Raw genomic sequence first — 21,967 nt, forward strand, 5'->3', positions numbered from 1 at the left:
TATCAAAAATAGGGATAAAAGACTTGGTTAATGAAACCTCAAGGAAGATGTGGCACCTCGATGTTTTGGGCAAAATCTCAATGGTTCTGCCCAAAAAGGCCAACACCGTTTATTTGTATTTCCAGCAGTTGTGTTGTTGCCTTTAATTGCAGAAACGTAATGTATTTAACTTATCCATTAAGTTAGTTTACACATAACAGCATTTATAAAATGGTCTGACAAAGTCTACAGCAACAGGTACAAACAGATTCGATTGGGGAAACCACTTGGCCTGTTTATTGCCAAATCATGCCAGAGACACCATGTTGTTCCCTGTAGACGTCACCTCCGGGATGGCGGCCTCTCGACCCGGTCGTCGCTCCCTTGCAACCGTTTAAACCGTTTCTTTTTGAAAGCGAAAAGTTCGCGCGTTTTCAGTCTACTACCCACAGTGCCCTGCGCATGTCCCCACAGTTGTGGCGCTGCCGAGCATGCGCAATCAGGGAGGGCGCCGCCATTTTCTCTTCTCTGCTCTAATGGGAACGTTTTAACCGATTGGTGCCGCGCTTTCACGGTGTTTCGGGTGGCCGGGCGCCTCACGCGGGCACGGGGAGACACCGAAAGGGAGTTTTCTTGCAAGAAAAGACGGTGAAAATGTAAGTGAGAACGGTTAGAGGGGCCAAATGCAGGTCCTTTGTGCCGCCTCTAGGTGTCACGATGGGGCTTGTCGGCGCTGGGTGTGTTTGTCTCCCTCTATCGTTATATTCAGACAGAAAAAATACTCGGGGAAAAAAAAACTTGCAATCCTGTAGCTAAAGAAATCTCCCCAAAAGGCGGCCCCGAAAAATAAAAATCACCTCGCCGTCCGAAGGCCCGCTTGGGGGAGGGGCGGCTGCGGCGGCTGAGTCCTCTCTGGGGCTGGTTGCTGGCATGCGGGAGGTGAGGCCGGGCCTTTCCTCTTTGTTCCCGCGGCTCGGCTCCCCGGCTGCGGCCGCTCCACAGCAGCGCCTGCCTTCCTTCCCACTCACTTCCCCTCCCCCGTCCGTCCGACTGCCAGTGCCTTCCTCCCTCTCTCTGTGTCTATCGCCAGGGCCCGCTCGGTGGCAGTAAATTGCAAAGAGCTCCCTCTATAACCGGGCTGATCGCAGGCGGCAGGGCAAAGTGGCGGGTTATTTCTAACGGGAGATTGTGGGTGGGTTGGTTGTGGGGGGGCAGAGAGGGAATGGAAACACATCGCTCTCGCCCTCCCCATCCCGTCGCCATTTTAAGCAAACCAGACTCATTTTTAATGAAGCTTTGCAATCTTAATCCAACAAACGATGGCAACCCTACCACCCACCCCGCACAATACCTACCTTCCAAAAACTTTTACTTCTAGTATGAATCAATCTAGATAAACAAATCCATTATTTGCAAATGCAATATGTCAAGTGTCTTTGAGAAGGAAGTAACACATAGTCTGGCCTGACACTCTCGCTTTGGTGTTAAGCCTAACCTAAGCAAATTTACTGTAATCAACGTAGCGCTTAAATCAAAAGATTAAATAGTCATAATGGTTTATAAATATTTTACATTAATTAAAAGTAGTGAGCTGTCATTTTATGCAAAATATTCCACATTTTAAATAGGAAGTATAATTATTTTAAAACTTGTTAAATTATGCATTTACCATAACTATTTCTCAACTATTATAAATGTAAAAGGTCTAGCCAATTTTTAATCTGAACTTTTTAATTGAATTGTAGCCATTCAATTAAGACTGCAAGAAGTCCTGCATTTTCTCAGAATATGGCACTTGACTGAACTTGGGGTTAAAAGACAGCAACAATTGTACTGTCAGCAAATTTTTCTAATCTCCTAAAGTTGTTTTTATATATCTCAAGTGGATGTTCCATGCACTTTGAGGAAAATGTATTCTTGTGAGTATTGGTAGGATGTGCTGAATACTTTTTTTTAGCTGCACAGCTCCTGATTTGAGAAACCCAATACTGTGTAACAACATCAGGATCATTGTTTTGGAATTGCAAAATATGAATCTTGATATAATGCTTACAGACCTAAAAGTGCAATCTGACTTAACTGAAATGGGCAAAGTGTAGCATTTGCAGCTGTTTCTGAATTGCTGTCAAGTTGCTATGCTGAAATAACTCTTAAAATTTGATGGCAGTATTAATAGAATAATTTGTCTATCTGTTTGTTCAGTGCAACTTGATCATAGGTAACAGTGTTTGGAGGTTTAGTGCACCATTTAACTTTATTTATCATGGAGTGGGTTTGAGGATATTTCACAACTACTTGCAAGTTTCATAAGAATTTACATGCCACTTTTTTCTTTGAAATTGAAAGAAAATTGGAGTTTTCCAAACCTGCATGGGTAAAGTCTGTTTCCACATCAACTGAAGGAACTGAACTAATGGTAACTTTATGCTGAACATTTGATGTCAAATTCATTTCATGTTGCTTGAATTTTAAACAAAATTTTTTGATAAAATGTAACTACCTATGCCAGATTGTAAAGTTACAACCACATCCATGGAAACTGGTTGTGCTGAGATGATCTCTTCTATTGATTGGAGCTTACTAATGTGAGGTAACTTAGGTGCTTGTTAAGAGGAGCCACACAAATACCTAAATTAATAGGTGGGAAGTGGTGGTCGCCTAGTGGCATTATCACCAGACTGTTAATCCAGAGGTCCAAGTGATGTTCTGGGGATTCTGGTTCAAATCCTGCTAGAGCACCTAAGGGAATTTGAATTCAATTTGTGGTAAAAATAATTCTGCATGCCTGTCTTTCTCAGTCAAAACATTGAGTATAAAATTTGGCAAGTCAATTGCAACTGATTTTAGTAAGGTCACGTTTGGACAATTGTGTAAAATTCTGGTTGCCACCATGTAGGAAGGATATAGAGAGGGTGCAAAAGAGATTTATCAGGATGTTACCTAGCTATAAGAGGAAGTTGGACAAACTTAATTGTTTTTACTAGAACATTGGAGGCGGAGGGGTGACCTGATAGAGGTATATAAAATTGAGAGGCATGGATAGGGTGGATAATCAAGCTTTTTTTCCCCCAGAGGTGGTGGCAGAAGCAGATATGTTAGCACAGTTTAAGAGGCATTTCAACAAGCATGTCAACAGTCAGCGAATAGAGGGATATATACCATGCGCAGGCAGACGGGATTAGTTTAGAATGGCATTGTGATCGGCACAGACCTGGTGGACTGAAAGGCCTGTTCCTGTACTGTACTGTTCTGTGTTTTTTCATAAACAAGATTGATAGGGACCTATATTGTGAAGGTGTGGGCAAAATCTGTTTCCACTGTTAGGTTTAAACTGAGGCATTGTGCTAATCAGATCTGTCACTCAGTCTTCCTATGCAGTATCTTGGTTATTTATTGATAAATGTATAGGACAGTAGTCTTTAATGTCTTTGTAAAAGTGACCAAAAGTTATGTGAAATAGTACAGTGAGTTAAATAGAATTGTTGACTTCTCCTGAGGCATAGTGTACTTAATTAAATTTCCAAGATAAGTCAGAGCTTGCTTTGTGATTTCATTCCTATAAAGTGATACAATGTCTGGAATTGGATGGTTACATGTGAATTTGACATCAGTATATTCTTTTATTTCATTAAATCCTAGTATTCCAAAAGCTTTTGGAATGCAGTATTGCATTGAGTTCCGGTCTCCCTGCTAGATCAGTTTACCTACAGTTTGGAAAAGGCCCTTCAGCCCAACAGGTCCACACTGACCCTCCGAAGAGTAACCTCCCCAGACCCATTGCCCTACCCTAAACGTACCCTGACTAATGCACCTAACACTAAGGGACAATTAAGCATGGCTAATTCACCTAACCTGCACATCTTTGAACTGTGGGAGGAAACTGGAGAACCCAAGGAAACCCACACAGACATTGGGAGAATGTGCAAACTCCACACAGTCGCCCGAAGTGGGAATTGAACCCAGGTCCTTGGGGCTGTGAGGCAGCAGTGCTAACCACTGTGCCACCCATGCTGTAGGAAAAATTTTGTGAAACTTGAAAGGGCTTAGAAAAGATTTGTGACGATGTTGGCAAGGTTAGAGGGTTTGAGCTATAGGGAGAGGCTGAATAGGTTGGGGCTATTTTCCCTGGAATGTCTGCGGCTGAGGGGTGACCTTATACAAGTTTATCAAATCAGGAGTATGGATCGGGTAAATAGCCAAGGTCTTTTCTGCAGGCTAAGGGAATACAACACTAGATTTAAGGTGAGAGGGGAAATACTTTTAAGGGACTTAAGGATCAACTTTTTGATGTAGAGAGTGGCGCATGTATAGAACAAGTGGTGGAGGCTGGTACAATCATAACATGTAAAAGGCATCTGGATAAGTATATGAATAGGAAGGGTTTGGACGAATACCGGCCAATGCTGGCAAATGGGACTAGATTAATTTATCTGGTAATAATATCTGTTTGGCATGGATGATTTGGACTGAAAGATCTGTTTCTGTGCCGTGTATCTCTATGACTGTAAATCTTAAGATATGTTGACTGAAGTCCAATTGAGAACTGGCTATAGGTGAAAAAGCTGGATGACTATTTTATAATAAATTTATATTTTACGCTGAGTTTGAGAGTGAATGTAGAATTGTGATGTAACCAAGATTTTAGAAAGAATTTTGACTTATTTGGTCACAAATAAGTTGCGATATTTATTTATAAATTCAAATAGTCTTTCGAGGGTATTGGTGAATTTGGGAGGGTTGAGAGGACTGGAACTTTCCAAAAGGCAAGTTGAGGGACTTAGGTGTTGGGTGATGGCACCAAGCAATCAAAAACAGGATGAGGTTGATACAAACAAGTGATCAGGGAGTTATGTCAAAGCCCAGGAGATGTCAAAATTAGTTTTGCAGCTGCTGCGCCAGTAGAATGGCATATCATTTTAGTTGCAACTTGAAAGCAGCCACCTGCTACTTAGAAAATTCATAAATGATGAGCAGAATCACTACTGTGAAGACATTTTCCTTGTAAATGAAGACTATAATATGGTAGAGAAAGTAAACCCAGAAAAGATGATCATGAGGTGCGATGATGTACATGCTCGTGGTTCTGAGAGAGAAACTTAGGATATGTCCAGAAATATTTGTTGAGATTGTGTGATTATCAGCTGGCTGGGTTGCCTTGAATGACATTTGAAACCAAGACTGTTTTGCCACTGTACTGCAATTGTTTCCTGAGGGCATGGTTGGAATGCTAGAAGGGTGAAATCAAGTGAACAGAATGGTCTTCATGTGTATTGACTTATGAATATTAAAAAGACATTTAACTGCTGCTTTCTCCTGAGTGACTTTCAAAAATTAGTGTAGTTGAGTGGGTGGAGAAGTCACTTAGAAGTCATGTTTTCCATTACAAATAACAGTAATTAAATTATACTTACTGTTTGGTGATGAGCTACAAAGTTAAATGTTTTTAGTCTCATTTGGCTTCACCCTAATGGGGGATAAACAACTGCCATAGCAGATCATAGCTTTTGAACTTGACCACCTTGTGGAGTTGCAAAAAAAAGTGTTATTAACTGGAATCGGGAATGAACTAATCCAGGTGTATTAGCTTGAAAACTGTGATGAAAATCATTGATTAAATAGTCAGGGGCTTTCCCACTGAAGGGACTTAAGCAGAGGAGATACATTCCCATGGGGCTGAAAGAAAGAGCATCCAACGGTTGAGCTCCTTGAATGCAATTAAACTGAGATCAAGAAAGGAGACTTGGCATAACTAACATTAAAAAGAATTGAGCTGAGCATAAAGATATAGAGATCTAATAAAGAAGTAAGTAGGGGGATGAGAGTGAGAGAATAGAATAACAGCTAACATAAATATTTTTAAAAAGTAGTTAGTGGCAAAGTAGGGCTGATTGGGGATCAATTAGAAGGCATTCTTGTGACGATGTTGCTGAGGACCAAATGACTACTTTTCATTTAGCTTCACTAAAGGAAAAGAAAATGCTGCATAAGTAACAATATAGGAGTAGTGACTGGATAAAATGAAATCTGATAAATATATTATTAAAAGTTTGGTGGACTTCAAAATAGAGATGTTATCTGGTTAAGATGGATTCCGTGCCCTGGTATAGAACAGAGCCCATGAATTGTGGCTCTAACCACAACTTTCCAATTCTCCTTCAATATGAGGGTGATGCCATGAAATTGATGGATTGCAGATGTGACAGGCTTTTTTTTAGAATTGGGGAAATAAACTTGGCAACTACCAGCCAATTTGCCTAAGGTCTGTGGAAAACTTGCATAATGAATTGAAAAAAATTAATTAGTATTTGCAAAAGTATATGCCCATAAATTAAAATCTGTTTAGATTTGTTAAAGGAAATTCATTTTTTTAATTGTTTCATGATTTTGGTAGGAAGGTTGTGGAGAAGCAGTATTTGTGTGCACTAAGGCAGTTTTTAAAAAAAAGTGTTGGATCTTTAGCTTTATCAATAGTCGCCCAAAGTGTGAAAGCAAGGAAATTATTATAAAACACAAGTAAACTCTCAGCTGGAGTATTGTTCAATTTTGGGTACTCTGCTTTGGAAACATTTCAAGGCATTTTGAAAGAATGAAGACGAATCTTTCTAGTATTATTCTATGAACAAATTCATTTGTATAGACAGACTGACAAAATTGGAGTAGTTCTACTTTGATAAGAGAAGATTTTAAAAGGACATCTGATCAAGATTTTTAAATCAAGAAGGAATCTTATGAAAGTTTGCTTGTTGTAAATTTCAGAACCCCACGCTGCCGTAAGAATATAGTGTTTTAAGATGCCTTATCCATATTGCATCAAGGATTGGAGCCTGTGAAAGTTCTGTCAGGCAGTACATTTGATAAGTAATAAACACTGTAAATATTGATTATCATTCTAAAATGTATTGAGGAATATTAGAAGAAACAGATTTATCACTCACTTGTATACAGTGTCGATATTGGTCATGTAAGTAATGTAAGTTTTGAAGGTACTACATTTTTGGAAGAAAAATGAGAAATAATTTCAAGTGGCAGAATCTGTGAACATAGATGTGAGAAGATTGGTAAAAAAAAATCCAATGGTAACACAAGGAAACCATGCTTTTGCATAAGCTCTTGTTATATGGAATACTTAAAAGGTTGATGGCAGTAGAATCAATAGTAATCTTCAAAAGAAAAGGGTAAATATTTGAAGAGGAAATTAAATTACAGGGTTAGAACAAAAGAACTGTGGTCTGGTACTTGTGGAATAACTCTATCCAAAAACCATCACAAGTACAATGGAGTGAATGGCTTCCTACACTGACACATTCTGTACTTGAACATTAATCTATGAGAACAGCTTCAAAACTACTCCTTGCAATATTTGTAAATCCCAGGTTTTTAGTCTCATCGAGCTAGATGGACATGTATGAGACTTTTAACCTGGAATTGAGTGGCCCATATAAAAAGTCATTAATGAACTAAGTTTTTGATACCAAGTATATATAAATGAAATAAAGATGGCAATTTAGAGTGTCTGTTCTCTTCATTTTGCAGTTTTCTGGCCTATCTTTGAAGAAAGGGAGAGTGGAATCAACACTGTTACAAACATTACATGATACTGCTATTATTTTTGTTCATTTGAAGTTTTAAACCTAATAATAGATGGTATAAAACCAGAAAAGTTTAGTAATTGCATGCTTTTTCTCTAATAGAATTTTATTGAATTATTTGAAAACCAGGTTCTATTTGGTGACATTCACAGTAAAAACAAATCTGGTGATTTTACTGTTTCTAAAATGAACTTTAAATTATATTGAACTGATTTTATAAACTGTAAAACGCCACAATAAATGTTAACTTTTTGTTTATGTTTTAGCTGCCATGGCGACTGAATCGGAAAATGTGGCTGTGGAAGAGTCAGAAATGTTTACGAAGGTCAAAGAGCACAAAACTTATCAAAGGCGACGAGAAGGTGGACAACCAGAAGATGTCGATGGGCAACAGAAAGAATCGGAGGGTGGTGAGGTAGCAGCGCAAGATATGAACAGCAATGTGCAAGTGGTGATGATGCAGCCATTGGACCCTACACTACTTCAAATGAAGCAGCCAATTGAGGGTGGAGCTCATGAGTCAGACACTGTAGATGACACACAGATTATCACATTGCAGGTTGTGAATATGGAAGAGCAGCCAATAAATCTTGGGGAGCTGCAGCTTGTGCAGGTAGCCCAAAGCAGCATTGATGAACTGCAAGGAAACTATGAAAATGAAGCTCCCAAGGATGGACTTCAGGAAGGAGATCCTGTAATCTGTCATACTCTTCCCCTACCAGAAGGCTTTCAGGTTGTGAAAGTAGGTGCCAATGGTGAAGTGGAGACAGTGGAAGATGGGGCAATAGAAGTGCGAGAAAATGAGGATGCTTCTGCTGCCTGGCAGAAAGATCCTGATTATCAGCCACCTGTAAAAAAAGTCAAAAAGAAAAAAAATAAACTACGTTACAAGGTGGATGATTCCAAAGATGTTGACTTATCTGTATATGATTTTGAAGAGGAACAGCAGGAAGGTTTACTTTCAGAGGTTAATGTAGAGAAGGCAGTTGGAACCATGAAGCCTCCAAAACCAATGAAGATTAAGAAGAAAGGTATAGTAATGTTACAGTGTTTCACTCCCAAATTTTACATATCGATTGCACCTCTTCAAAGTAATTTATTACTGCATGTATGGAATATTTGTGAGGGATGTGATGAAGCTCAGGATATATGCCTTTCTTTCATTTGGGTGATATTGGTAGATGTGACAGTGGGGTTTGAATAATTGCATAAGATCTCTTAAAATTGTGCAGTGCTTAGTTTGATCTTAGAGTCTTGCATTTAGTTTTTTATTATGCAAAACATTTTCCCTTAGGTTTTTTTTGCCTCTAAACACTCTCTATTCCTCTGGACCTCGTAATCAACCTGAGTTTTAAGTCATGTAACAATATTGTAGTTGAATTTGTTACTACATGATTTTGTATATCAATTGCTGTCTTTGGGGTGACCAATTCAGATGTGACTAATCTGTTGTAAGTAACAACTTATTGTTTCAAATAACAACCTTGCATCAGTAAATAACCTTGCTTGTTGACAATGCCACGTGATAAAACTGTGGGATAAATCCAGTCAAATAGTAACTTTCATGTGCATTGGTCAGTATGAGAGGAAACTATCCCTTTCCCCTTATCTATTGGAATTGTGTTTAACTGCTGCAGCATGCAAAGATTTTGTTTTTTAATAACCCTCCAAACATTAAACGTTATCCAAGGCAAGTGCTCAACAGTTGGGTTTCCAATTCTTTTTAGCAGATGTACTATTTAAGGATGTAATGCCATTAGTACTAGTTGACAAAAGAAATGTTTTGAGCTGTATCACCTTTGCTGTCCAGATATTTGGTTAATTTTCAGCTTGAGCATATATTTCAGATTTTCTTTGTGTGGAGAGTAAATCTGAGATGCGAGGTTGGGAAATCTGTTTTGTTTCATGATTCTTAGGCTGCATTCAGACTAGTGTAAAACTGAGAGCAAGTCACCTAGCAAAATGGAGAGCAGCTCAAAGGTGATGAATCTAGCAACCTTGTCTTGCCACAGTTCTACGAAGATCAAAATTTTAGTGATGTGATTGAACTTCATATAATCTGGAAGTACTGGATAATCGTGTAATGTTCCTCTGCTATTTGAGTGCAGGAAATGCTTTAACTCAGGGAGAATAGCAACTTGTTCAAATATTTATTAATGTCACGAACAAAAAATATTAAAAATAAATACAGCTCTTTTTACTGTTAGATGTTTTGATTGAGAGAATTGCGAGTTAATGTGATCTCCACATTTTTGTAATTAATATGCACATAGGACCACATTAATAGCTTGAGAAGGGAATGGATCACAATAGAATTTTCTGTCTTGTTTCCTAAATTATTATTTTCCTGAGAGAATGTTATTAATCCTTGTTGCTTCAAATGTCTCTCTGTGCTGGACCCTGCTGTTCAATAGGGAAATGTATAGTTATGTATGTGTTTAAAGTGCTATAACAAAAGGGAATACCATTTCAAACAGATGTCATTGTTTTATTCGTAATGGTCACATAATCATTATTTTATAATAAACAGTTCTGTTTGGAATCATCCACTGATACTTAACTGAGATGGTTATGTAAAAGGTAGAAATCACCTGAGATGATTTGGCTAGATAAGTTACAATTAAATTGCTAACAAGAATGAGATGAGATTTATATGGCTGATACTTCTTGAGATGTACTGTAATACCTGTGTCATTTCTAATGTTAACCCTTTCTTTAAACAAAGGTTTCCTCTTTTAAAGTTTTCTTGGGCAGACTTCTTAACGGAAATGAAGGTTCCTATCTGTTATCAAATACATTAATCCTCTTGCCTCCACATGTAACTTCTTTACATGTTAAAATTACTTTTAAAAATGGCATCTGACACTTATAATTTTATGGGATGGACCAATTTGTTTACAAATTTTTAAATGTTTTGACTTGATATTGTTAAGTTTGGACATTAATTGCTTAAAAATGTACACAGTATTATAAATGTCCTGTAAATTCATGTGCAGTATTCTTAATTTTGGCAGATTTTCGGAAGTTGCCATGCAATTTCATTCCTAAGTAGATGCGAAATGGAATGAATAAGGCATCTCTGTGTGCACAGCAAGTTACAAAGTACTGGGGTTTTTTTTGCTTCTTGAACAGCAAATTGAAGTTTTGAGGAAAGCATAGATTACAGCTAATTGTGAAGTAATTTCAAATAATATTTTATATTAAGCAGTTTCTTGTATCTTAGCGGATCACACCAATGCTTGTAACAGAAAATCTATTTTCATATGTCGTGTGATTTTATTTTAGGGGTGAAGAAAACATTCCAGTGTGAATTGTGCAGCTATACTTGTCCCCGGCGTTCTAATCTAGACCGGCACATGAAAAGCCACACTGATGAGCGACCACATAAGTGCCACCTTTGTGGTCGAGCTTTTCGAACAGTGACGCTTCTGAGGAACCATCTCAACACACACACAGGTAACAGGATATTAAAAATTTGAAGTGTCACGGTATTGTCTAGTGGTTTTGGGTGCAGTTTTAAAAGATTTCCGACAAAAAAAATCTTTAAATTTCAAAAAATTTCGAGTAACGTTTTTAGTTTCAAAAAGAATGTGTTTCTTAGCAAACACATATTTCATTCATCACTAATTTTTTGATACAAACAAACATTTATACTATATCAATGTGGGGAAAGTAATGAAAGCTTCACAAATTCATCCTGCGGCCAGTTGTCAACTTAAATAGACTGACCATACTGGATACAGTTCTAAGAGGATTTTCTACCTTCGTACTCCATCCTATGTGAAATGAAGGCCAATGTGCCATTTACCTTTAACATGTTGCAATTCATGTAAAAGGACATGTTCTCTCTGTACTACAGCATATTGTAGTCTGTCTTCAGGTAAATAACTACTTTTTGATTCTTCCTGTCTCAATTGCTAACAAGAATGAGATGAGATTTATGTGGCTGATACTTCTGTGAATAATTTCTAATAGCAGGCTGAAAGGCACAGCAGGTAATTTACAGGAACCCCTTAAAGATGTACTGTAATATCGGTGTTGTTTCTTATGTTAACCCTTTCTTTAAACAAAGGTTTTCTCCTTTAAAGTTTTCTTAGGCAAACTTCTTTAACTGAAATGAAGGTTCCTATCTGTTATAAAATTATATTAATCCTCTTGCCTCCACATGTACCTATTGCATTTTCCACATTTTTCTTCACTTGCCAATTTGTTCCTTCACTTAACTGTATATCCTTTTACAGACTGTCTCCCCCTAACATTTTGCTTTCCTACCCACCTCTGCATCATTACAATATAATATAGTCATCCAAGTCACAAATAGTTTAAACTCAAGCACTGGTCCCTGTGACACTTCATTAGTTAGAATTTAGATTAGTGCTGAAAGAGCCACAGCAGGTCAGGCAGCAGCCGAGGAGCAGGAAAATTGATGTTTTGGGCAAAAGACCTTCTTCATTCCTGATGATGACTCTAATCTTGACTCTGATCTCCAGCATCTGCAGTACTGACTTCCGACTAGTTAGAATTTGCCAACCTGCAAAACTATCAATTTTTCCTGAGGCATCTTATCAAATGTCTTTTTGAAATCTAATATGTATATCTGCTGGTACACCTTTATCCACCATACTTACTACTCAAAGAACTCTAATGCATTTGTCAAATGTGACTTCCCTTTCAGAAATCCATGTTGAATTTGTCTAATTGTATTATGATTTTCTAAATGCTTTGCTATTATTGCTCTAAAAATAGATCCTAGCATTTTCCCAATGTCATGTTAGAAGAGCTGGCCTATAGTTACCTAATTTCTGTCTCTCTCTTGGGTAGTGTATTATGTTTGTTGTTTTCTAATCCTGACACCTTTGCAGAATCTAGAGCATTTAGGTGGATTGCCATCAGTTATGATTTCAATTGAAATTAGGTGGACAGTTGAGCCAAATAAACCTTCAGGTGTGCAACAGTAGAGTGGGGAAACAGTACAGACAACTAGCACAGACGTGATGGGTAGTGGTCTCCTTGGATACAATAATGACTCTACAATAATACAATAATGTCTCTGTTATCCAAATTCAGGCACCCAGAATTCTCATGTAATCAGCATCGAGTCGAAGAGTGTGGTGCTGAAAGGCACAGCTGATCAGGCAGCATCCAAGGAGCAGGAGAGTCGACGTTTTGGGCATAAGATGAAGGGCTTATGCACAAAACGTCGACTCTGCTGCTCCTCAGATGGTACCTGACCAGCTGTGCTTTTCCAGCACCACACTCTTTGATTCTGATCTCCAGCATTTGCACTCCTTCCTTTCTCCTCATGCAACTAACATCCACGATTCAAAAGGGGAATGCTTACATAACATCAGTTGGAGATTTACAGCCTCTAACACAACAGTAGCACCTTTTTTTTTTGCTTTTTATATATTTGTAGAAGCTTATGGATTACTTATTTTTCTCTATACTCTCAATTTTCCATTTATTTATTCATACTTTAGTATCGAAAATGTTCCATACCTTTTGGCCTGTTAATATTCTCTGCATCATTGCACGTCTTTCAATTTGATACCATCCTTAATGCCCTTCGGTAGCTAGGATGGTGGGTTCTGTTTGTAGAATTTTTATTTATCAATAGAATGTTTTCATTGACAGTTCTGAATATCTGAAATATGTGTCACTGCTACGGTACCATTTTACCTTTTAACATATTAACTCATTCCAGTTTAGCCAACCTGATCTTCATATTTCTGTCATTACTTTCATTTAAGTTTAAGGCACTTGTTTCAGATCTGCACATCTCATCCTCAAACTGATTGTGAAATTCCATTATGACATGATCACTCTTGCCAAGAAAATCCTTGACTATGAGGTCATTAATTCAGTTTGATTACACATTGAGATCACATAGCTTGTTCCTTGATGCATGGTAACCAGTTTACCATGTGCAGCTGTGTACCATATACTGCACATTCACCATGTGCACTAAGGAGGGACAGTTTCTTGGATGGGTTTTCAAATGAGTCTGTGTGGGAGAATTTAGGAATAAAAATGGAGTAGTCACATTGGTGGGAATGTGCTATAGCTCCCCACCCCCCCAAGCACTCAGCGGATATGTTGGCAGTTCAGTGAGATGTTAATAACAATAGGGTAATTACATTACATTATGTTAGTGAATTTCAACTTCCTGAACATTAATTGGGACAGTGATAGTGTAAAGTGTTTAGAGGGGACAGATTTCATGAAATATGTTCAGGAGAGTTTTTTTTAAATGTCTACATTTAGAATGCCATCCTTTGGGCGATGTGTTGAACATAAATCTGGTGAATGAATGTGGTCGAGGCGACAGTGGAGGAGCAATTTAATAATAGCAACCACAACGCAATACGATTTTGGGTTTTGTGGAAAAGGGAAAGTTTTTTTTTGCGAAGTGTTTTGATTTGGGGAAAAGCAGACTTCATTCAAATAAGGCAGGATCTGCCCAAAGTAGACTGTGAGCAGTTGTTGGGAAAATCTGCAGAACGGTGGGGAGCATTCAGAAATGAAACGGGGAGGGTGTGGGAGCAACAAGCTCAAAGAGCTCATGATGTGTAGGGATATTTGGGACTAGATAAGGAAAAGAAAGATTTTTAGCAGGTGCAGAGGGGAATAAATCAATGGAGGTTTTTTTTAAATATAAAAAGTACAAGGGGAACTTAGCCATGAGGACCATAAGAAAACACTGTTATGATTAGTGAAAATCCCAAGATATTATGTATGTATATTAAGGGAAGAGGAAACCAGAAAAAGAGCAGGGCCCACTGGCAACAAAGGAAAGAACCTGTGTGTAGAACTGGACAATCTTGGTAAGGTGCTAAATGAGTACTTCACTTTTTTTCTGTACTTGGGAGACAAAGTATTTAGATATAGAATTTATGGAGAGATTATTGAGCAGATTGACGTAAAGAATGAGGAGGTATTGGAGGCGTTGGTAGGCTTAAAAGTGGATAGATCCTCAGGTCTGAATGAGTTCTATCCCAGACTGCATGGGAGATGAGGAAGGAAATTACAATAGCTGTGATCCAGATTTTTACTTTCCATATGGCTAGAAAGAAATTATCAGTGGACTGGGGAACAGATAATGTATTCCACTTCGCAAAGGTGGTAGAGATAAACCATGGAATTATTGACCTCACATCAGTGGTAGAATTATAGAATCCCTACAGTGCAGAAGCAGGCTATTTTACTCATTGAGTTCATGCTGATCCTCCAATGAACATCCCACCCAGACCCAACCCCGGTCCCTGTGGCTCTGCATTTCCCATGGCTAATCCATCTAACCTACACATTTCTGGACATTATGACAATTTAGCATACAGGATGCTTGTCTTTATCAGTCGTGGCACAGGTAAGAGTAAAGAGGTTGTGTTGGAGTTGTACAAAACTTTGAATAGGCCACAACTGGAGTGCTGTTTGCAGTATGGCGAGGATGTGATTGCACTGTAGAGGGTGCAGAGGAGATTCATCAAGAGTGTTTTAGCTGTGAAGAGAGACTGGACAGGCACAAATTATTTTCTTTAGAGGAGAAAAGGCTGAGAAAGGACCAAGTAAAGTTGTAGAACATTGAAGTGCTTGGCAGGAAACCATCTGTACCCTTGTTGAAGACCAGATAGTGTATATTTTGAAGGTGAAGGTGAAGGGCAGAAGGGCAGGAGGCTGAGAAGGGGTTTGAGGGATTTTTTTTCTACCAAGAGAGTAATTGTATTCTGGAATGCACTGCCTGAGAGGACAGTAGAGGCAGGAAATCTCCACTCTTAAAAGGTGTACATGAGCTCTTGAAATGTTGTAACATTCGGGTCTATAGGCCAATTGTTGGGAAGTGGGATTAGTTTAAATATTTTAGCTTGGCTTCAGTGGATCAAAGAATTCTTCCATGACTGAATGCAATTCCAACTTAGAGGTCATTGGTTAATGCAAGAGTGGTGGAAATGTTATCAAATTATTTTCTTCTGTGTCTTTCACTCACAGGCTGTGGTTTGCTGGTGGTTCAAAGCTATAAAATTGGGTTGACAATGGTCCAACAAAGGAGTTGAAGGTGTAATGTTATCAGACCTTCTTTTCAGTGGGTATTTAGCATTCTGGTAATATCATCCCTCGGATACCAAAAATCCAAAGTGGTTTTCAACTGTTTGACACACATTTCTCAATGGGAAGTAACTAACAGAGCAAAATCTATACTAGCTGTAGGATCTTATATTTTTCATGGTAGAGCAGAATCATGTAATGTTTGTATGTATTTTCTGGGCCTTGATGCCTAACTTTGGAAGCCAGAGTACTCTGAGAGGATCATTTTATAAAGAGTTTCTTGTGGGGCCAGGAAACACAACCTTGGCTTTCCTGCATCTAACTAGGAAAATTATGAGTGAAAACTTTGGAAAATGCTTGATGGGTGATGTGTCATTTGGGCAATTTTGTCAGGGGAGAATTATAGAATTTAAGAATAGAAGGTAGATGTCGATGCGTAATCATTCAGTTGAGATCCTCCTAGGATTTGTGTCTGAAGTTCCTTCTAATGCTGTCATCTGGGGTTAAAGAAAATGGATTCGTTTGAAACGACAGAACGCTTCCTTTCGTTCAAAGTGGATAAAATTCCAAACGTCATGCAACCCTTTTATTTTCTCTTATTGAGTGACTCTTTCTTAACTGGTTTCGTTATTGCTTTTTATTTGTAGAAAAATACTGATGATGTTACAAATTGTAATTAATTTACATTACATTGAAAGTGTAACAGCAGAGTGAATTTTAATTTGGTAAATGAGACTTATCTTTCAAATCTCAGGCCACTTTTAATGAGTTTAGTGGAGAAAAACTTTCTGATGTGAAAGTGGTAATGGTTTCAAAACTGTAATTTTATTTGTATAAATGATTACTAGCTTGAATGTTTCTAAACTCTTAACGAAAAGAAGTTCCATGCTAGTTACACGAAATCATGAAATTAATATCATCTTTATAAATTTTGTAGGTACTAAACCACACAAGTGTCCTGATTGTGACATGGCATTTGTGACCAGTGGGGAGTTGGTGAGGCATCGTCGCTACAAACACACACATGAGAAGCCATTCAAGTGCTCTATGTGTGATTATGCTAGTGTGGAGGTAAGAGGTTAAATGTTTGAGTTTGTATTAATTTTAAGTGACAAACACTAGTTTAAGGTTCAGTTTATTAGAGGTAGATTCATAAGAATGGTTAATGATATTATGACTGCATTCCTTTTTTGGGAATTTTAACTAGGAGCACATAATTCAATTGTTGTTAACTTGGTTGAGCTGGTATATCTATATTCTTTTCTTTTTAGAATCACTGACATCTGCCTCTGACATTAGCTGTGCTTTGGGTGAGGATTGGTAATTTGCTGCTGAAACTCTCATCCTTTAGCAATCACTGGGCATTGGCTCCCAGGTGTCATTCCAATTTAAATGTTTCACCTGTCTATTTAAATTCCTGAGCTGTGGCACTCATATATTTCTATCTCAGTGCAATAACCCCATTCCAAATTGCGTGATCCCAACCTTGCTACTTCCTTTACTTTGGTCGCCAGTGGTCAGGGTGTTAGTGTGCAATACCAATCATTCCAGTGCTCTCCCACATTGCATCCCTCATCAACTATAGACATCTAATTTACATCTTGTCTGAATGAATGAAGTCTGAGTGCTATTAGAAAGTTGACCTTTGACAATATAGAGTAAATTCTATAAACTGGGCAACTTTGTGGCAGAGTAGATAACTGTTCCATTATCAATCTGATAAATTCTTTCAATGATTTTGCAGGGAGTGGGGACTATGTAGGGTGAAATTTTCAAAGTATATTATTGGGCTACTTAAAACCCTGACCACTCGTCATCGAGGGAAGTATTAAATAGAAATGGGATTATTGCATGGAAATAGAAGTCTGTGTATGCCATGGCTGAAGAATTCAAACATGTGAAATCATCTACCCTCTCAGAAATTTGAGGTAATCTAGAACATTTAAAGACACCCAAATTTGCACCTATTCCAGTTCACCCATGATCTGTTCTTGCTATCCAACATTGCTTTAAGTTCAGCAGTGTTGCTATTTTAAAATTCTGTTCTGTGGTTTGAAATCCACCATCACAGTCTTGTTACTTCCTATTATTTGTAGGCTCCTCCAGCCCTGCGACCCTCATATCTGTGTTCCTTCAATTTTGTCCTCTTGAGCATCCCCAGTTTTTCCGACTCCATTGATAGCTGTGCTTTTGGATCCTCTGCCCCAAGGTCTGGAATTCCCTCCCAAAACGTATCTGCTCTTTTTATTTTCCTTCTTTAAGGCACATTTTTAATTGTTTCTTTGGCCAAAGCACTAGCCATTAACTTGATTTCTCCTTTTGATGGCAAAAACTTTTTGTTTGAGATGAGCATTGCTGATAACGTCGGTATTTATTGCCCATCCTTAACTGTACTCTGGAGGGAAACTGATATTTGATACTGCTGATGTAAATGTTTTTTGGAATGTTGTACTGTGTTAAAGGCGCTATTGAAATGCAACACTATTTGTCTGAAGTTGGTCTGTATGCACAGAAAGCTGTTGACTGTCTAGGAGAAAGATGATATTGTTGAAGCTCATGTTGCTGATCTTGTGGCTATTTAGTGGCAGAATAAAAGAATAGCATGTGCCAAAAGCTTGGTTAAGGAGGGTTTTGTTTTAAGTTGGATTAGGGTGTGCAGAGGTGGTTGCAGTGAAAACTTTGTTTGCAAACATGACCCTGACCTTGCAGTTGCTTTCCCTGTTGTAACTCTCCCTGCTGTGATTGTTCTGATTTTTTTTTCTGCATAAATATAGGGTGCAAGGGTGTTTTTTTTAAGGCATGATCCAGCATGACACTTGTGTTCTTAGAACTTTACAGTCTCCCTAAAGCATAACTGCATGGTAAGCTTGGTTAGTGTTTAGAATTTTGAACACTGCTTGATTTCTTTACAGTGTAATTTAATTTTGTAGTGCCTTAATTTCTATATGAGTAGAACCAAGGATGAACATCCATTGAAGCAAGTTATTGGGTACACCTCATAATTCCTCCAGTCCTGAACAAACAGCTTGTTTTCAAACTTCACAGTAAGACTGCCCCAGTAGTCCTATTGTTTTGGTCTGTTGATGCCCTTGTTTCTCTCCCTACCTACATCAGGGTTTTTGATGCTCTGTCCCTTCAAAAGTTTCTTATTTCTCTTCCCCAGTATTTTTCTTTACGCCTTGCACCTCTATCCCCACGATGATGACCTGAGTGCTTTTTGTTTCTTCCCTAAATGGAGCATTATGTGCTCCCTTCCCTTGATCTGTGTCCATTTTTTGCAAATAAACTGTCGACCATATGCACTATGAGCACATTGACGATAGCAGCTATCTTGACTGTCCTTCCTCGCACCTACTTTATTTCATTTTCCCCGGTTTTCCTATGTTGACTTTTTTTTCCCCCACTCTCTAACTTTTCCAAATTCTGTTTAGTCACCAACTTGAGTAATTAACTCTTTGTGTCTCCACAGTGTTACAAGGCAGGAGTATTTCAACACTTGCTGTTCTTAATTTCTAGTATCTCCAATATTTTACTTTTGTATAAAACTTATTTCAGCCTGTATGCCCACAGCTATCAAAAACATTGCATTTCCTCTACATGGTCAATATATAATTAATGAACATTTTTGTGTACTTGCATTGTTCTATCAACTTTCTGCTTCATAAAATAAGTAGTGGACTGCTTGTTTTCTTAAAAAAACATTTGCAGGCTGAGTTGGATTTGCTGATGGGCTAGCACTTTTCTATCACTTTACTTACCATTTGGATAAAAGTATAAATTGTTGTGCATACTTCAGGGAATGAGGAAGATTGCATAGGAAATTCCTTACCTAGTGTTCCTTGAGTTGATGAGCCCTTTAAAATGAGTTGAGTGCACTGACTGCTTAACAAAAATAGGATGCAATGAATCCCATTTATATTCGGCTGATGTTTGTCAAAAAAATTCTTCTTTAATTTGAGCAAATGCTCTGAAAACCAGCTTATGCTTAGGCAGACCTCATGCCAAAACTCTTGATGATAGCAAGGTTGTTTTGTTGTTTGTCTATTTTATTTATTTACTACATTAAACAGTGTTTAAAAAAATGCAATTTCAAAAGTCAACACACTGATGCAGAAGATAATCAGGAACGTTAATGAAATGTTGGCCTTTATTTCAGGAGTGTTGCAGTGTGAGTAAGGAAGCCTTAAACTGCAATTGTGCAAGGGTCAGGTGTGATCATTTCTGGTGTATTGTGAGCAGCTGTGGTCTCCTTATTTAAGATATTTCATTAGAAGCAGTTCAGAGACCGTTCACCAGGATGATCCCTTATATGGAGACTGTTTTTTGAGTAAAGATTAAACTGGTTGGGACTTACTGAAGCACACAGATTTTAAGAGGCTTGACAGGGTAAATGCTGTGAAAATGTTTTCCTGTCATGGGAGAGTCTAGGACAAGAGGGCTTCGTGTCAGTAAAGTGCCAATTTAAGGCTGAGATGGGGAGTATCTTCTCTTGGGAGATTGAGTGTCTTTGGAACTCTCGCCACACAGAGAAACTATGCAGGTAGAGTTCTTGTGCCTATTTAAAACTCAGTTTAGATTCTTGATCAGTAGGGGAATCAAGGTTACAAGAAAAGGATAGGAAAGTGGATGTGAGAAATGTCAGATCAGCCATGATCCTGTTGAATGCTGGAATATGTTTGAGGGACAAAATGGCCTACTCTTGTTCCTATTTCATATGGTCTAAGAGTTTGATAATGCCATTTTACCACTTACAAGGTAGCCTGCTAGAAATCGAGCTCAGCTATTAAGAGTTATCACAAAAGAGATTTTTAAAAGTACGCAAAAGTTCCCCAACAGCTTTCTGTAGTTAAAAAGTAGTATTTATAATCATGCTTGTGGGACGGATCTGAGAAGAACACTGCTCAGCAGCGCTTCTCAGAAGGCTCCAAAGCACTGAAGAGGTCACCTTGACGGGATGAAAGGTCTGCAAATCAACTTGCAGGTTCAACGAACATACCCATAACCATGGCAGCCAGCACCAGAGTTACAAATCTTTACGCTAGCCATGAGTATTTATTATGAATGAACAGCTAGAACCCCTACTTCCCATCTGCTGTTTTTGCGCAACTTCATCCAAAAGCTGTCAGTTTCCACATGGCATGCTGGTACTTTTCTTGACCTCCCCCATTTCCTGAAAATTGTCAGACTGCTTATTCAAGCAGAAATGCCCCCTACCTGCTGCCACCTTTAATAAAACCTAAATATTGGGACAATTTAAGCCAATGTCTCTGCTTGCTGCATAATTTTCCCATCATCAGATTTCATTGTTCTCCCTGACCACTGTCTGAGCCTGCACAGGTTGTTTGCAGTCTTAGACACTATGTTTGACCATCGGGTTAATTTCCAATCACACATTAGGTTTCGAAGAAGACTAACTATCTTGTGCAGAATTTTGTTTTTATTGTATGGGGGCACTAATACTGCCAATTTCCACCTACATACTATCAACTAACTCCCACCAACATCATTTTATCCGTGAAACCCTCATCTGTGCCTTTTTTAAAGCCCTGGACTTGACTGTTCCAATGTACTCCTGGCTAAACTCTGATATTCTACTTTCTGAACTTGAGACCATCTAAAACTGTGCAGCCTGCATCTTAATGCTAATCTATTCACCTGTTACCCTGTATTTGCTTAATACGTTGTCTTTCTTTTAAATAGTACCTGGACTTAAAAATTATGATTGGTTACCTTACCCCTCCTCATCTCTAAACTTTTGCAACCTAATAGCCCCCTCATGTATCGGTGTTCCTTCAATCCTGGCGTCTTGAGCATCACCAATTATACTTATTCTATCATTGCTGGCCATAACTTTAGTTGCCAGTGCCTTAAAGTCTGCAATTTCAGTCTTCAATTCTCTCTTCCTTTGATTTTGCAGGTTAGTAAGTTAAAGCGTCATATTCGCTCTCACACTGGAGAACGTCCGTTTCAATGTAGCCTGTGTAGCTATGCTAGCAGGGATACCTACAAGCTGAAAAGGCACATGAGGACCCACTCTGGTAAAGTAATCTGCAGCTTATTCTTATTTCCACTGAGTTCCAAGCTATTTTTGACATGTTTAGGGTGGATCTATACAATGACAGTTGTGCATTTTGTAACAACTAGATAGCTGGCATATATATCAGTTTTGTCCTCTACAGAGGAATTATGGATATTTATGAATTAAGGCACTCGTGTTGTAATGTAATGTCATGACGATACATTTAGTCATTATAGATTTAATGTTTATAGCAGTATTCTTTAGTTATGTGTTGCAAACGCAGTTCAAAAGAGAAATTCGCATTTCTGGTTAATGTCCCATTTTAAAGTGACTGTAA

At 38.3% G+C, this 21,967-nt stretch overlaps 1 protein-coding gene across 2 annotated transcripts in view; it reads left to right on the top strand.

Annotated features, from left to right (window-relative positions):
- The first annotated feature begins 469 nt into the window (after positions 1-469).
- Positions 470-21,967, top strand: part of ctcf (CCCTC-binding factor (zinc finger protein)) — a 41,241-nt gene continuing 19,743 nt past the window's right edge. Inside the window, exons 1-5 of one of the 2 annotated variants that reach the window (XM_072547438.1) lie at positions 470-635; positions 7,835-8,599; positions 10,854-11,024; positions 16,549-16,682; positions 21,529-21,649. In XM_072547438.1, the coding sequence (XP_072403539.1) occupies positions 7,840-8,599; positions 10,854-11,024; positions 16,549-16,682; positions 21,529-21,649 (1,186 nt within the window). In that variant the 5' untranslated portion in view covers positions 470-635; positions 7,835-7,839. Of the gene's footprint in view, positions 636-756; positions 919-7,834; positions 8,600-10,853; positions 11,025-16,548; positions 16,683-21,528; positions 21,650-21,967 lie in introns of those variants that run through there. The other variant, XM_072547439.1, reaches the window with a different exon arrangement.

Source organism: Chiloscyllium punctatum, chromosome 26 (genome assembly GCF_047496795.1).
Source record: "Chiloscyllium punctatum isolate Juve2018m chromosome 26, sChiPun1.3, whole genome shotgun sequence".
Taxonomy (NCBI): Eukaryota; Metazoa; Chordata; class Chondrichthyes; order Orectolobiformes; family Hemiscylliidae; genus Chiloscyllium; species Chiloscyllium punctatum.